This window comes from Oenanthe melanoleuca, unplaced genomic scaffold (genome assembly GCF_029582105.1).
Source record: "Oenanthe melanoleuca isolate GR-GAL-2019-014 unplaced genomic scaffold, OMel1.0 S330, whole genome shotgun sequence".
Lineage (NCBI taxonomy): Eukaryota > Metazoa > Chordata > Aves > Passeriformes > Muscicapidae > Oenanthe > Oenanthe melanoleuca.
In genome coordinates this window covers 5,876-22,340 of record NW_026612979.1, presented here as the reverse complement: position 1 = coordinate 22,340, position 16,465 = coordinate 5,876, and the positions used below count along the sequence as shown (strand labels likewise).

General features: G+C 56.1%; 2 protein-coding genes across 2 annotated transcripts; one reads left to right on the top strand and one right to left on the bottom strand.

Moving 5' to 3' along the window:
• Window positions 1-2,321: 2,321 nt before the first annotated feature.
• On the bottom strand, window positions 2,322-4,141 carry CEBPB (CCAAT enhancer binding protein beta). The gene has a single exon (XM_056516176.1). The coding sequence runs from the start codon at window positions 3,872-3,874 to the stop codon at window positions 2,900-2,902; it is 975 nt and encodes a 324-aa protein (XP_056372151.1). The 5' UTR covers window positions 3,875-4,141; the 3' UTR covers window positions 2,322-2,899.
• Window positions 4,142-12,692: 8,551 nt separating this feature from the next.
• Window positions 12,693-16,263, top strand: LOC130266907 (plasmanylethanolamine desaturase-like). The gene is made up of 2 exons (XM_056516175.1): window positions 12,693-12,894; window positions 16,104-16,263. Exons 1-2 carry the CDS (start codon window positions 12,768-12,770, stop codon window positions 16,229-16,231), a joined length of 255 nt encoding a protein of 84 aa, XP_056372150.1. The 5' UTR covers window positions 12,693-12,767; the 3' UTR covers window positions 16,232-16,263.
• Window positions 16,264-16,465: the final 202 nt, after the last annotated feature.

Genomic DNA, 16,465 nt, shown 5'->3' with positions numbered 1-16,465 from the left:
TGGAGCTGAGACACTGTTTGGACAGGGATTTTCCAGTCCCCCCCACTGCAATTAGAAAAGGTATTTGGAATCTTTTGTCTGCTTTAGTGCTCGGAATTTTCTCAGATTCATTTACAAGCTGTTTTTTCCAGACTATTATTTTCTAGGAAATGTTTTAATTACCCAGGCTTTTTCATATGCTGTTTAGAGGGTAGAGTATTTCATTGCCTCCATGCATTTAATGGCACTACAAAACTCCTACAATGTAAGTTATGAGGGTAATACAAGATTAAGAATAAAGGATTGGGGGATTCTCTTTCCAAGTCTTTCACCAATTCCTTCTGAGACTACTGTAAAATTGGTGCATCTATGGTTTGATTTTTGTCTGTGCAAAGGACAAGGTTCCTCCTGAAGTAGAAATCTGTCATCCTAATTAGGAGATACCTTGGAGCACAGCAGTAATTTAAACATCATTCTTTAAATTGCAGCAAGGCTGCCCTGGCCCTCCTGCACCGGGCAGGCAGGGTTTAAGGATGGGGATTAGCTCCTCCATGCCTGGTAGGGCTCAATCTCCAAAACTGGACTATTATTTAAACAGATATAAATACCTTCAGTACATCTTATCTTTTAATCTACCCTGCCTTCCAGCCCCCACAAACTGAACTCTTGCTGGAAACTTTGTTATTTGGAAAGAAAGGAACGTGTCTGAGGACATCTCCAGCAATTGCAGCTTGGGCAGCGCCCGGCTGTGCCTGGGAGCTGGGTGACACTGTGTGGCCTCCAGCACTAGAAGAAAATAGGATCTAAGGATGTGGATGAATTTCGTAATGATACAAATAGTAGAAGAAACAGCCAGGGAGGCTGGAGTAATCATGGTCACGAGGGACAGCCAAGACAAGATCTAACGTCTATCCTGCCTGCAAGGACTTGAGTCATGCTGCTGCAGGAGCGAGCTCACCCAAGAAATCTATTTTAGGGGCCCATAAAAACAACTCAACAGCACGGTGCAAATGGAAAAGCAAATGGGGGGATCTGTGCAGGGCTAGCCCTGCCCTGCTCACGGCTGCACAGCTCTGGGGTGGGCAGGGAGAGTCACTGAATGGCAGGGAGGGCTCCAGCTGATGGACCTGCAGGAGGCTCTGATCTCCAGAGTCAAAAAAAGCAAAGCAGTTCTTTCAGTGGAAAACATGTTTTGCTTAAAGGAACACTAGAAATAATCAACAAATTTGAGATTTGTCCTGCAGCCCACAGCTGTTTGTGTGGAACCTATAGGAACAAATTTAAGGCCTTTGTACTGAAACCCCCTTTTGTGCTCAGCTGTCAGAGCAGAGTAAAGGAGTTTCTTTCCCCAGGCACTGGGAATCTGGATCTAAAAACATCATGCTTAAATTTGGCCTAGCAGGAAAGTGGAAACTGCTGACTAAGACCTGATCTTTTGCCCAGCTCCCTCCACGTACCCAGCCTGGGACTGTTCACTCCTCACAGACCTCACAGCAGGAATAACACAGCCAGCAGCAGAGCTTGGATCTCCCCGAAACAAAGCCCTGGCTGGCTACAAACCTCCTCCTCCTCCTCCTCCTCTGCCACCCCCATTTGTCTGACACCCCCAGCAAACAGCTCTCACCAGAGAACCTGCCTGCAGTTTTTAGGCAAATGTCTCAGGAGCAAAGGGAGGGGTGGTTCATGAGCCTCTCACCTGGTTGGGTCTCATGGGAGCTTCCTGAGCAATGCCCGAAATGAGCGAAATCCAACAGAAATGCTACTTTCTCATGTTTATTCCTGTAAACTACAAACATAAGAAATGCTGAATCATAGAGAATAGAAACTCTGTAAAGAAAAAAAAAAAAAAAAAAAAAAAAAAAAGAAAGAAAGAAAAAAACCCAAACACAAACAAAACCTCATTTCAGGCTTCCTCCTCCCTTGCTTTTTCTTCTTCCCTCCCACTTCAGACTCGGCGCTATTTGCCAAGGATTGGTCATGGTTTGGATAGCACATCTTGCTCTACACGTTCAAAACAGCATGAAGTGCAGAAAAAAACCCAACACAAACACCTCCTCCCCAAACAACACCCAAGCAGCAGCTAAAGCAGGTGATTAGAGGAAATAAAAGGAGGCAACAAAAACTGGCTAAGGCTTCCAGCTCTGCTCTTTGCTGAGTTTCTCTTAGGGGTTTTGGGGTTTGGTTTTAGTTATTTGGTTTGTTTTTTTTCTCTTCTCTCAGAGAAAGCTAAAAGACCGACAAAAATCCCTATCCCTGATCACAGCATTGAGCCAGAGTCAGCTGGAATTTCAACCCTGTGTTTCATCTAACTTCAAACATGCCTTCAAAATAAAACAAGCTACTTTTTTTTAACCTAGTCATAAAGTTTATTAAAATTGTTCATTAATGCTTCAAATGTAGCAAGAATGCATAGATCCCAAAATATACATATGTATTTTCTTATAGAAATAGATTATTCTTTATAATAAAAAAACTGTAGGAACATCTTTAACAGATTACTCAATCCATGACTGACAGTTACACGAGATTGCATCATGTACACAGCATTCCCAGCCATGCTTAAAGGATTGCATCACTTTGCCCTTGCTCTCCTTCGCTCTTTTAAATAACCCAGCGCCCAGCAGAGCCCGCCCGGGCCGGGCCGGGGTCCCTCCGCGCCCCCTCCGCTCAGCCCCGGCCCCGCTCCGACCCCTCGCGGCGGCGGAGAGTCCGCCAACGCGTCGGTAAAGACAGACCAAAAAAAAAAAAAAAAAAAAAAAAAAAAATTAAAAAAAAAAAAAATTCAACAACAACAACGACAACACAAATTCAAACCAAACCCGCCCGCCCGCCGTGGGCTCTCGCCCCCCTCGCCCCGGCCCCAGGAGCGGAGCGGAGCCCGCAGCCGGCGGCTCCGCTGGCCCCGCCGCCCGGCCGGGGGTCAGCAGCGCGGCGAGGAGGCGAGCAGCGGCTCGGGCAGCTGTTTGAACAAGTTCCTGAGGGTGCTCAGCTCCCGGGAGAGCTGCTCCACCTTCTTCTGCAGCCGCTCGTTCTCGGCCGTCAGTTCCAAGACTTTGTGCTGCGTCTCCAGGTTGCGCATTTTGGCTTTGTCGCGGCTCTTGCGCACCGCGATGTTGTTCCTCTCCCGGCGGAGCTTGTACTCGTCGCTGTGCTTGTCCACGCACTTCTTGGGCTTGTTCTTGCCCGCCGGGGCGGCGGAGTAGCCCCCGCCGGCGGCGGCGGACTTGGAGGACTCGGAGGGGTTGGGGGTGCCGGGGGGGCTGGAGGAGGACGAGGTGGACAGGTTCCCGCTGCTGCCGCTCGGCACCGACTGGTAACCCAGGTAGGAGCGCACGGTGCTGCCGTAGGGCGAGGACATGCCCCCCGGTCCCGGCCCCGCGCCCCCTTCTTCCTTACGGGGCCCTTTGCAAGAGTCCAGGGTCTCGAAGACCGGCTCCACTTTGGTTTCCACGATCTGCGGCGGGAAGCAGCCCGGCAGCCCCCCCGGCTTGTGGCTCTGGCTGGCGCACGGGTGGCTGTGCCGGGCGAGGCTGATGTAGGTGTAGTCGGGCTTCTTGCTGCCGCCGCTGCCTTTATAGTCCTCGGCGAAGAGATCGGAAAGGAAATCTTGGCCGGCGCCGCTGCTGCACGGAGGCTCAAAGTTGCCCCCTGCTGCTGCCGCGGGAGGCGGCGGCTGCGACGCCAAAGGCTCCAGGTACGGGCTGAAGTCGATGGCTCGCTCGTGGTCCCCGACGGTGAGCTCGGTCATGGAGCGGCCCCCGGCCGCCCGCGGGTGCAGCTTGTTGAGAGCAGCCAGACAGTCCGCCTCGTAATAGAAATTAGCCACTTCCATGGATTTAAAGGCGGGCGGCTGGATGGGGAGGCATGCTGCGTCCCAGGCCACCAGGCGTTGCATGAAAGCAAAGGGGGATGCGGGGAGGAGGAAACGGCGCAGGGGGCCCCCCCGGCACAGGGTCAAGCTGCCGCCGTCGGGGAGGGGGGCTCCGGACCCCGCCGCAGCCTCTGGCCCGGGCGCGGCCCCGCGGCGCTGCCCAGCCGGGCTGGCTCAGTCCCTGCGGCGCGCCGGGGCTTCACCGCTCCGGCAGCTGCGGCGGGGGCTGGCGCGTCTCCTCCGGACCATCTGGTTCTGGGTCCCGTGTCCTAAAGTCTCTGACTTAGGAAAGTTCCTTTCCTCAGTTATTTATAGGGGCGGTGGATCCCATAGCAACAGGCGCGTCACCGCCTGGCCGCCTGCCACTCCGCACGCTCGGCGGTGCCGGTCCCGGCCCCGGAGGAGGCTCCCGGGGCGGGTGCGCTCTGTGCCCGCCGGGCCGCCCACAACAGACCGGGCAGGGCCGAGGGAGGGGCCGGGCTGCGGGCCCGCAGGTGCGGGGGGCCGGGGCTGGCAGCGAGGATCGATCAGTGCCAGGGCTGGCAGCGAGGACAGATCAGTGCCAGGGCTGGCAGCGGGGATCGATCAGTGCCGGGCTGGCAGCGGGGATAGATCAGTGCCAGGGCTGGCAGCGGGGATCGATCAGTGCCAGGGCTGGCAGCGGGGATAGATCAGTGCCGGGCTGGCAGCGAGGACAGATCAGTGCCAGGGCTGGCAGCGGGGATAGCTCAGTGCCAGGGCTGGCAGCGGGGATCGATCAGTGCCAGGGCTGACAGTGGGGATCGATCAGTGCCGGGCTGGCAGCGGGCACGGCTCAGTGCCAGGGCTGGCAGCGGGGATCGATCAGTGCCGGGCTGGCAGCGGGGATCGATCAGTGCCGGGGCTGGCAGCGGGCACGGCTCAGTACCAGGGCTGGCAGCGGGGATCGATCAGTGCCGGGCTGGCAGCGGGGATCGATCAGTGCCGGGCTGGCAGCGGGCACGGCTCAGTGCCAGGGCTGGCAGCGGGGATCGATCAGTGCCAGGGCTGGCAGCGGGGATCGATCAGTGCCAGGGCTGGCAGCGGGGATAGCTCACTGCCAGGGCTGGCAGCGGGGATCGATCAGTGCCGGGGCTGGCAGGGGGGATCGATCAGTGCCGGGCTGGCAGCGGGGATCGATCAGTGCCGGGGCTGGCAGCGGGGATAGCTCAGTGCCAGGGCTGGCAGCGGGGATCGATCAGTGCCGGGGCTGGCAGGGGGGATCGATCAGTGCCGGGGCTGGCAGCGGGGATAGCTCAGTGCCAGGGCTGGCAGCGGGGATCGATCAGTGCCGGGGCTGGCAGGGGGGATCGATCAGTGCCGGGGCTGGCAGCGGGCACGGCTCAGTGCCGGGCTGGCAGCGGGGATAGCTCAGTGCCGGGCTGGCAGCGGGGATCGATCAGTGCCGGGCTGGCAGCGGGGATCGATCAGTGCCAGGGCTGGCAGCGGGGATCGATCAGTGCCGGGCTGGCAGCGGGGATCGATCAGTGCCAGGGCTGGCAGCGGGGATCGATCAGTGCCAGGGCTGGCAGCGGGGATCGATCAGTGCCGGGCTGGCAGCGGGGATCGATCAGTGCCAGGGCTGGCAGCGGGGATCGATCAGTGCCAGGGCTGGCAGCGGGGATAGCTCACTGCCAGGACCCTCGTGTGCCCGGAGCCGCTGTTGCTGCTGCTGCCGCTGCTGCCGCTGCCCCGTGCCCGCCCGGGCTCTGCCTGGGCAGCGGACAGCGAGTTGGTGCCCCGGGCACAGCGCCCTGGGTCCCGTTTCACCCCAGGGGAAATCAAGGCAGGAGAGATTTTTCCAAGTTCTTTTGGCGAACCAAAGACGGATCCCGTTACTCCCATGCCCGGCTTGCTCTGGTGAATCCCAGTGGCCAGCAGCAGGTCCGCAGGGACGTGCCTGGAGCCGCTTGCCCGCGGCCAGTCCGGGCCGGGCCGTGCGGGGTTGGAGCAGGGCACTGCCCCAGCTCCCTCCTGCACCAGAGTCCAGCCAAGCCACGCCGCCTCCCCAGCGCTCCCAGCACCCGTGGGGGCCCTAAAGTTTGTCCTGGCTTATTTGCTTTGTGTGATATGGAGCAACTGTCAGGGCACACGGGATAGGGAATCAGCGCTGGAGCCAAAGGAGACAGAATGGGGTCAGAGGAGAGGGAGATTGGTGCATCAGAACGTGGAATCCAAAAGGTTTTGGATTTGTGGGATAAGTTTGGGAAGGAAGACTGGATCCTGATGTCCGTTTTAATTAAAGACACCCACCTTGGGAATCAAACTTATATTTTCACTCTCTTACTCCCACATTTACCTGTCTACAAGCTGATGATTCATGCCCAGAATAAAGGACATTAATTTAAAACAAAACATATAATTAAAGGAAGTAGGAGTGTCCTCCCTCAGTAAAGAAGACCTAGCACTGCAGGGAAAATGACACTGCCTCTTAGAATAATGTGAAGCAATCCTGCGGTGTGGGAAATATTGTAACGTTAAGCCAGAGGAACAGGTATTGCATTATATGATTCAAACAGTCAACTGTTCTTAATGTTCAAACCTCAGAACTCTGAAAAGAGGAAGAATCCAAGAATCAGTCAGTGGATCATCGGACATTTTCTTTCTTTTTTTAAATTTTATTTTTCTTTTCACATTTTAATAGGATTTTTTTGTTTGTTTCCATAACAAAAGCTCCCCAACAGGTTTTCAGGCTTCAAATATTTCTAGTTCCATCTTTATCTACCAAGTTAATCTTTGGTGAACGCACTAAAGATTAAATTGGAGCTGGGCCTGGCCAGAGAGCTGGGTCTGGAGATTGTAGTCAGAGCCCATACCTTCATAAATACAAACATCTGTATTGGGTGCAAATACTGGCAAGTTGCAGTGAGCCAGGGCTTGTTCTTCTGGCTGTTTACTCCCTCATCCTGTGCCTTTATCCTGCATTCTGATCTGGCAGTTACATCCAGTGGCTGCCCTAACTAGCCCTTCCAACCGAACTCTTCAAAACCAGTCTCGTGTTTCCTACCCCGAACCGTCCCGGGGCCCAGGGGCAGGAGCTCTCCTGGCTGGTGACCTGCTGCAGGCACAGCTGCTCTGCCCTGGCACTGCCCAGCAGGGCTGCAGCTCGCTGTGCTCCTCAGCTCAGGTCAATTGTTCAAGCTGCTCACTAATACTCCTGAACAGATTTTCGAGATGTTGTTGGAGATCCAAGTTCACCCTCTTCCAATTTCTGCCCTATTCTCTGCAGCAGAAAGCTGTATTCCTGCTGGGGTTGATCTTCCCAAACAAAATAAAATGTCTGTGCAGCTGTCATGTGAAGCAGATTCTATCAGGCTGGCGTGGCCCACACCTGCTCTGCCGGCCAGCGCTGAGTAATCCCGCAGTCACCCCCACGTCACCAGGGTGGTAATTCAGGTTGGATGCCCAGCTTGTCCCCTCCTTCCCTTCTCCCCCTCACCTCCCTGCTCTACCTGGATCTCTTTCAACTTCCTCCAGCTCACCTCAAATCCCAGCATCCACTCTCGTGGAGCCAACGTCCGTTCTCAGCTTCTCATGGGAACCTTGTTGGCGGGACTAACCACTTTTCCAAAACCCCAGCGTTCGGCGAGCAGGTTTTGAGCTAACTCTGGTCTCTTTTAAATTATTTCTGCACTTGTCATAACAAATGCGTGGCCAGAAGTGGGGGTTTTGAAATGGGAACAGGTGCAGAAGGAGGCTCACACCGCAGGATTGAGCAGAGGTCTGGGCACACCGAGCTCTGGCCCTGCGAGTGCCTGGCTTGGCCTGGCCAGACGTGCAGAGGCTGCTAATAATTGTCCTGGAAAAGCTCCTCAGAGGTGCTTCAGGCAGGGAGATGCAGACATTCCTGGTAAAGGGACCCAGGCACTGGCAGCAGCCCTTCCTCAGCTTGTCTCCCAACAGACCAATTTTCATCAGAAAAGCAGCACTTCTGTGAAAAGCACCTTCCTTCTAGTGATTTCATAATTTTTTTTTTTTCCAGAACTATTCAGCTGAGGGAGGAGACAGCAAAAGTCCCTAATTACTTAGTAAGAATATAACATTTTTGAGAAGAAAATTCTGGTGCAATAGCATCCAGGTTCCTGTACATTCGTGTGTGAAACAATCCAGACACAGGGAGGGGAACAGGAGGAGACCAGTGTGGTGAAAAGGTAGAGAGAAGAATCTCACCCTCACTTCTCATCCCTGTCATGAATTAAACTCTGCTATTTCTTTGTACTGTAGAAGCCTCAACTTTGCAGCTGTAGCCTCAGACCCACAGTAAAGCATTACAGAGGAATTTTCTTCCTGGAAATTGTCTTCTTTTCCAGGATTTCTTGCAAGCTTTCCAGTTCACGCACTCCAGGTCTAGAGCAGCTGTCCCTGGAATGATACTGGCTTTGGGGAGATGCTGTTAGTTTAGTGGTGATGGCTCAAACACTGAAGTGTTTATCAGAAGGTCTCTGGACCAAGGGTCATACCCTAGAAAGAGCCTGGCTGACATTTCTGATGTTTCTTGATGCACTTGTGTCCCATTTGTTATTTCCCTGGCAGTAGCTCTTAGCAGGTCAGTAAGATCAGAGCTGCATCAGGCCAGGGCTGCTCACCCACCCTCCAGAGCTGCAGCCTGGAGCAGCAGAGGGGCAGAGCAGGGCAGAGCAGGGACAGAACAGGGACAGAGCAAGGACAGGGCAGGGGCAAAGCAAGGACAGAGCAGGGACAGAGCAGGGACAGAGCAGAGACAGAGCAGGGGGGCAAAGCAGGGACAGAGCAGAGACAGAGCAGGGACAAAACAGGGACAGGTCAGGGACAGAGCAGGGACAGGGCAGGGACAGAGCAGGGCCAAAGCAGGGACAGAGCAGGGACAGAGCAGGGACAGGGCAGGGCAGAGCAGGGACAGAACAGGGACAGAGCAAGGACAAGCAAGGACAGAGCAGGGACAGGGCAGGGACAGAGCAGGGCCAAAGCAGGGACAGAGCAGGGACAGAGCAGGGACAGGGCAGGGCAGAGCAGGGACAGAGCAGGGCCAAAGCAGGGACAGAGCAGGGACAGAGCAGGGACAGAGCAGGGACAGGGCAGGGACAGAGCAGGGCCAAAGCAGGGACAGAGCAGGGACAGAGCAGGGACAGGGCAGGGCAGAGCAGGGACAGAACAGGGACAGAGCAAGGACAGGGCAGGGGCAAAGCAAGGACAGAGCAGGGACAGAGCAGGGGGGCAAAGCAGGGACAGAGCAGAGACAGGGCAGGGACAAAACAGGGACAGGTCAGGGACAGAGCAGGGACAGGTCAGGGACAGGTCAGGGACAGAGCAGGGACAGAGCAGGGACAGAGCAGGACAGAGGGGGAGGGAGGTGATGCCAGCAGCTGACAGCTGAGATGCTGTGGGCAGTGTGCTGGAGGTGAGCTGGAGGAGAACATGAGGGGTCCCAGAGCAGTGTCCTGCAAACAACACAGGGGGGCTCTGGAGGTAGGAGGGGGCTTTGCCTAAATGCGTGACTTAAGTAGAGCAATGTTGCAATAAAGGCTGTAAAATAGAGAAGTAACATTGAAATTTATTCCTGAGCACGCTGAGTGCTTTCTTTCCCTTCTCCCTAGCCCCGGGTCTCTCTCTGTTCAGCCACACACCAGATGCCAGCAGCAGCTCCCCAGCCGTACCTGGCAGAGCACGGGTTTGACACCACTGCTCTCCACTCTGCTGTAAAACAGCAGCACTTACTAAATGTCAGACAGGGACAATGTCTCAACTCGGAGAGAGCTTGGCTGTCCTTCTGTCTGCCCCGAGTCTCAGACCAACAAAATGAGACTTCGCCTCCTTTTGGCACCAGAGGCGATTGCCGCACGCTTTGCCCGCGCTGCCCCGCAGCTGCCGCCGTCCCAGGGCAGGAGCTCCCGGCTGTGCCTGCTGGCCCACTTCCCCTCCTCTGTCACAGAGCAGAGTCCTCCCCCGAGCAATCCTCACCCTGCTCCCGTGGGACACGGTGATGGGCTGTGACATGCTTTTTGTTGGTCTGGTGCTGATTTTCTGCTCACCTCTGACCCAGCAGGCTCGGCCTTTGCAGCGCTGCGTTGCTCAATCCCCCTTTATCTCCACGCTGCTCTTTGCCCTACCGGGCGAGCGGAGACGACACCTGGAGACTGACACCGGTGGGACAACATCGGCCAAATACCCTCCCTGACCAGACGGAAAATTTTCCAGAGCAAATTTGAGGTCAGAGCACCCACACTGTGGCTCTGAAAAAACAACAAAAGGAGTCCAAGCACGCAAAGGCCCATGGAAGGGAACAGTGACAAAGAATAAGACACAATCTCCATCCTGCATGGCAGAGATGTCCCTGCTGGAGCTGCCTGGCTGGAGGGATGTGGGCTGTCAATCTGAGACATGACTTTGTATTTTATGAGTAGCCCATTTCCTTGTGCTCCCATAAAAATGGCAGAGAAGTTGCTGTCCACTAGCTTTCCAAAAGTTCTCTGTAGTTGCCTGACATTTCCTGGGTAATTGCAGCCTCCTGCTTTGATGAGTTTGTTATAGGTCATGTATTTATGACCTCTAGTGTATCCAAGCTTTCAAAAGATCCATCAAGGGAAGATGAATTCTATCCTTCCAGGGCACCCTGGGAAGTATCAGAAGTTCCTGGTAACAGAACTTGGTAATTCATTTAGGAAATTTCTAAAAGAGGAGAACTCTTCCAAGGTCCTGAGGCTGTGGGACAGACAGTTTGAACTCCATGGGGTGTATGGCCAGGAGCAACATAAAACAAGGGAAGTCTGAGAGGGGGTGACGGGAGAAAGGGCTTAGGCAAAGAAATAGAAGATTTTTTTTTTCTTTATTAAAAGCATTAAAAGTCTGTGCTGTAGACTGTACAAATACTTCTTTTCCATCTGCTCTCATCCTGTGTCGGGCACCGCGGGGGAAAGCGGGGCTGCCAGGGAATCGGTTCGGGCTTGCTGTTGGTGAGTCCTGGCGCTCGGAGCCGCGCCGGGGCTGGTCCGTGTCCCTGGCACTGCCGGGCGGGGGTGACCGCGGCGTCCTGTGCTGCGCACGCCGCGCGGCTCGGTCCCTGTCGCTCCCCACCTTGGAGTTACGGCTTTGGACGGGAGCCGTGGGAGTGGCAGCTCCAGCCCTGCCACCCACTGACACTTTCCCATGCCGGAGAGAGCCCGGCGAGGAGCCGCAGCCGGTTCCTGCTGCCCCCGCGCCCGGGGCTCGGGCGGACCGAGCGCACCGGGAGCGGCACCGGGAGCGGCACCGGGAGCGGCACCGGGAGCGGAGCGGGGCCGAGCTCACCCGGGGGACGGGGCTCTGATTAGGGTCCCTGTATAGTATATATAAACAGAGGGGGGTTGGAGCCAGAATTCCTGGGGTTCGGGTCATTAAATTCCATCATCAAAATCCATTCCAGGATTTTGGGGCTGAAATTCCCAAGATTTTGGGGCTAAAATTCCCGGGGTTTAGGGCTGAGTATTCCAGGATTTTGAGGCCAAAATTTCCAGGTTTTTGAGGCCACAATTCCCAGAGTTTTGGGGCTGAAATTCACGAGCTTTCGGGACTGAGATTCCTTTGATCTTGGGGCGGAAATTCCTAGAGTTTTCAGGCTGAAATTCTGAGAGTTCTAAGCTTGGAGTTCTCAGGGTTTTGGGGCAAGAATTTCAAGGGTTCGGGGCATAAAATTCCCAGGATTTTGGGGCTGAAACTCCCAGAATTTTTGGGTTGGAATTCTAAGACCTCAAAGCTTGGAAGTCCCAGAGTTTTGGGGCCACAATTCCCAGGATTTTGGGGCTCGGGCGGAGCGAGCAGGTGCGGGGCCGAGCTCACCCGGGGGGATGCGACAGGAGCCAGCCCCGCCCGCGAGGAGTCAGGGCAGGAGCTCGGTGTGGGACGCGCTGAGCTCTGCCGTTCGAGGATGGCCCCGGTTCCCCCGTCCGGTCCCGGCGGGGCTGAGGCGCAGCGGGGCCGTGTCGAGGGCGCGGGGACCGCGCCAGGCTGCCCCGGCAAAGAGACCCCTGAGCCCCTTTCCGGGCCAGATCCCGATCCCGGTCCCGGTCCCGATCCCGATCCCGGTCCCGGTCCCGATCCCGATCCCGGTCCCGGTCCCGATCCCGGCCAGGCAGCAGGCTTGGAGCGCCACCTAGCGGGCGGGGCCGTGCCGTGCCATGCTACATCTTCCCCTAAGTTACCCAGCGGTACCGGGCACGTGGGGCCGCAGACCCGGGAGTGTCCCGGTACCCCCGGTTAACAACGGCGGTGCGAGCAGCGAACTGCCATCATTCATACATTCGAACTGCCATCATTCATACATTCGAACTGACACCATTCATACATTCGAACTGACACCATTCATACATTCGAACTACATCGCTCGTACTGTCCAGCACCAGCAGGGAGGGGTACGGGCCGGGTGGCCAAAGTGGCTCCATTGTCGCCGTTGTGGCGGGTCGCGAGCACGCGCCGGCAGAGGGCGCGCGAGGCACCGGGCGGAGGGGGCGGTGCGCACGGGAGCTCCCGGCCCCGCCCCGGCCCCGCCCCGGCCCCGCTTCCGCCCCCACCCCGGAGCGGACCGGATCGCGGCCACCGCCCCAGCCGGCCCCACCCCGCCCGGGACCGCCCCGCCCCGCCCGGTGCCGCCGTGCCCCGCCCAGCCCCGCCCGGTTCCGCCCGCCCCGCTCCGCCCCGCCCGGTTCCGCCCGCCCCGCTCCTCCCCGCCCGCCCCCGCCCCGCGCTGCGCCGCCGGCCGTGCCGCCTCGCCATTGGCTGCCGCGCGCCGGGCGGCGCTGCCCATTGGCCCGGCGGGCGCGAGGCGGCGCTGCCCATTGGCGGGAGGAGCTGTGGGCGGAGCCCGGCGCGCCCGCCCCCGGCGCAGCGCGGCCCGTTCCCGTCGCTGCCGGGCGGGTCCGCGGGCCCTGCGCGCCCATCCCGGCCGGACATGGCCGAGAGCGGCCCGGGGGCGGCCGCGCCGCGGGACGGGGCCGCGGAGGAGCCCGAGGGCGGCGGGCGGCGCTGGGGCGCTCAGCACGCCGGGGCCCGCGAGCTGGCCGAGCTCTACTCGCCAGGTGAGGCGGCGCGGGCGGGCGGGGCCCTCGGGCCGGGCGCTCGCGGTGGTTCCAACAGGAGCCGTTCTCCTGGAGCCCGGTTCTCCCCGGGCCCGGTTCTGCCACAGCCGGCTCCCCTTCGGGCCCGGTTCCGCCGCAGCCGGCTCCCCTTCGGGCCCGGTTCCGCCGCAGCCGGCTCCCCCCGGGCCCGGTTCCGCCACAGCCGGCTCCCCTTCGGGCCCGGTTCCGCCGCAGCCGGCTCCCCTTCGGGCCCGGTTCTGTTACAGCCGGCTCCCCTTCGGGCCCGGTTCCGCCACAGCCGGCTCCCCCCGGGCCCGGTTCCGCCACAGCCGGCTCCCCTTCGGGCCCGGTTCCGCCACAGCCGGCTCCCCTTCGGGCCCGGTTCCGCCACAGCCGGCTCCCCTCGGCCCGGCTGTCCCCGGAAGGGCGGCGGGGCTCGGAGCGGGGCTGCGGCACGGGCCGGGCTGCGGGCAGAGCCTTCCCTGCCGCAGGCTGCCCAGAACGGGCCCTCTGCTCCCTGAGGGCGGCGGGCACAGAGCGAACCTTCCCCTCCAGGCGCAGGTGGGCACGAGGTGACAGCAGCAGCTTCGCCTTCAGAGCATCTGCTGAGTGAGCGACCCTGAGATCGCCAGGCCTGGCACCTCAGAAAGGGGCACAGGCATGCTTGAATTCCCGATTCCTGAAGCTTGGAACTCATCAAACCAGCTTCACTTTGTCATTTGAGTGCTCAGTAAATGGCTGTTTGATTATGGTGTGGAAATAATTGCAAGCTCCATGTAAAAGAAATAATTTGTTTTTAGCTTACAGTGTGAGCAGTGCTGGGGATTCCTGCCATTCCTGGTGAATCCATTCTCTGGTGAGGAATTAGGGAAGATGTGTTTTCAGTGTCTTGTGGTTTCAGCAGATCAGCTGAGCCCAGCTTGCACATCCAAGGCAATTCCTTGGTGTTACTCACACAGAGCCATGTGATGATAAGAAATCCAAGGCCTTTGTTGGTTTGTGTGGCTGGGGCAAGTCTGCCCATTTCAGTTTATTTTGTTCACCTTGAGAACTTCTGTGACACCTTTCAGCAGCTCTGGTCCATCCAGGACTGATGCCTGGATAAAAGCAGTCCCTAACTTTACCCCTGCTCTGGCTCATAAGGAAAAGCTTTTCCTCCCTGAAGAGCTTGCTGCCCTTCTCGCTGGCTGTGGCACATGTACGGTGATATGTCAGGGAGCTGAGGGTGTATTAGATATGCAGGTTTCTTCTGGCATTACATAAATAATTTACATAAGCAATGCCAGAATATGTATTATGGTGGAACCGTATCATGTTCAAATTCTGAATTCATAAGAACAGGGATCACATTGAATTGTGCAGAGTGAACATGACTGGAATATTTCCCAATTTCTTTAAGCACTTACCTTGTGGCTTGGCACTCCATTCCTTCACAAAGGACACACTCTGGGGTTTGAGTGCCCTTTAAACACAAGTTATCAGCGCTGACTCAGTTCCTTGACTGATTTGCCTTCCCAGTGCAGGGCTGAGGCTGTTTTGGAAGCTGGATATGTGGCCAGCCATGCTGGATCCCTGTGTTCAGAGTACAGGGGTGTTTGCACTCACTGCACTCAGGGGACTTGCTGGCCTCCTTTCCAGCATTCAGCTAATTGTTCCGTGAGGATCTACCCACTTAGCTCCTCTAATCAGGGTGTGGTTTTCTTGTGCAGGAAGTGAGTATTAATTAACTCTTACTTTCATTACTCCAGGGATCTCTTTATAGAATCACCCACATTGTGACCTGATGCAGCTATCAAATGTGGCTGTTCTTGTGTCATAATTTAATTTTACTATTCTCTGCTCTACTACTACAGAGGGTGTTAATTTATATACCCATGACCCTTCTAGAACTTCTGAAATCACCTGTCAAAGTCTTTGTTCACACTTTCCAATACTGCCTTGTAGGCACATTGGAGAGAAGACTGATCCTCCGTTTATGTTCCTCCTTTGCCTGCTCATTGCATGGTGCAGCTGAGAAGGAGGACTTGATTTAGCTTTGAGGAGGAGAAATTTGATCAGGCATTAGGTCAGCAGGGAGGAGGAGTAGGACAGAAGCTGAACACATGCCAGGCCTGAGTGTGCCTCTGCTCCTGGCAGAGCACGTGCACCTCTGGAGCCCTCCCTGAGCCTTCCTTGAGCTCTGCTTTGCCAGAGGGAGTGGGGAGGGGGCTAGGGGTGACTGCTCTGGGGAGCCCTGGGCAAGAGGAGGCTGTGCTGGCTGACCCCTAGAACAGGCAGGGACTGGCCTGGCAGCTCCTGAGGGCATTCAGAGCTGCCTGCAGTGACAGCTCAGATCTTCTTGGCCTTGGGTATTAAAGGTCTGTTTCTGTGCCCTGATCTTGCAGGTCTCACCCTGAGTGTTCCCTGTGCTCTGCCTCATGGGGATCCAGCAGTGGAGAACAGGGAGCAGCTTTCTGTGCTAATCTGATACTGCAAGTGTTGCTGTACTCTGATGTGCCTGTTCCCTTTTTTTATTTTTTTTATAGAGGTACAAAGTGGTACAGCAAGGTGCAGGAGAGAATTTGTGCCAGTTCTTTCTACTTGTTCTGTCCCTTGTCATCTCAGAGTGGCTGAGAGTTCCCAGCCTTTGCCTGGGAGCAGGAAGGCACAGACAAGGCAACAGTTCAGGGAGAAGCTTCAGGGGAATGCTTGTGATCTTAGACAAGCCATTCCAGGGCCACCAAAATACAGAATGGTGCTTTTTCCTGTTAGTACAACAGCTTTATTTAAAATCCCAGAGCTTGTAAATATTACAGATCACAAGGTGATTTAAATGTGTTTGAGGCCAGAAATTTGTTCCCAGATTCAGCCCTTGCAGCAACACTGAATATTGGATGAAATGCAAATTGAGAAAAGATGTGACGTGGAGGAACTTTATGCCAGCAATCTCAGGGAGAGGGAAAATAGGACAGTGTGAGATGATGTCTGATTTGGCCCTGTTAATGGGACAAGGGTAGAGGGAAGAGGTTAGTAGTGGCTTGGGGAAGAGGAATGTCATTTAACAGAATGTGTGCACCTCCCATGGGTAAATAAGTTTCTGTTTCAGTTCCCTGTCAGACAAATGGAGCGAGTCATCCAGGCACTAGAATGGTCTGTCTCTGTTATTTCAGGCTTCAAAATGTCCTCTCAGATAAAAGTAAAGCATGTTTTTTCCCTTTTTCTTTCAACAGGAAAGAGACTACAAGAATGGATCTCTGTCATCTTATGCTTCTCTCTGATCTGCTTCAATTTTTACAATCTCCTCTTCTACCTGCGGCTGGAGCACGCGCCCTCGGTTCTCGTTGGCATTTGTAAGTAGGAGCTCTGCTGCCCTGCTCAGGGCAAGGCTCTTGTGATGTGGGAGCAAACATGGGATCCTTTAGGCTTGACTTATTGGAAAGGGAGAGGGACATTTGTGTGTGAGCCTCTGAAACTGAGATCACCTGCAAAATGTGTTACTGCTTTGTCTTTGCATTTCAGTGGCTCCTCAGTATCTCAGAGTTGTGATGTAGGTTTGGTGTTCTTGGGTAGTCACTGCAAGTGTAAGGACTAT

Bases quoted from the DNA above. Each gene is read 5' to 3' on its own strand.
- LOC130266907 (XM_056516175.1), top strand. From the start codon at position 12,768: ATGGCCGAGAGCGGCCCGGGGGCGGCCGCGCCGCGGGACGGGGCCGCG. The intron at 12,895-16,103 runs GTGAGGCGGCGC...TTCTTTCAACAG, and splicing joins GGCCGAGCTCTACTCGCCAG to GAAAGAGACTACAAGAATGG.
- CEBPB (XM_056516176.1), bottom strand. From the start codon at position 3,874: ATGCAACGCCTGGTGGCCTGGGACGCAGCATGCCTCCCCATCCAGCCG.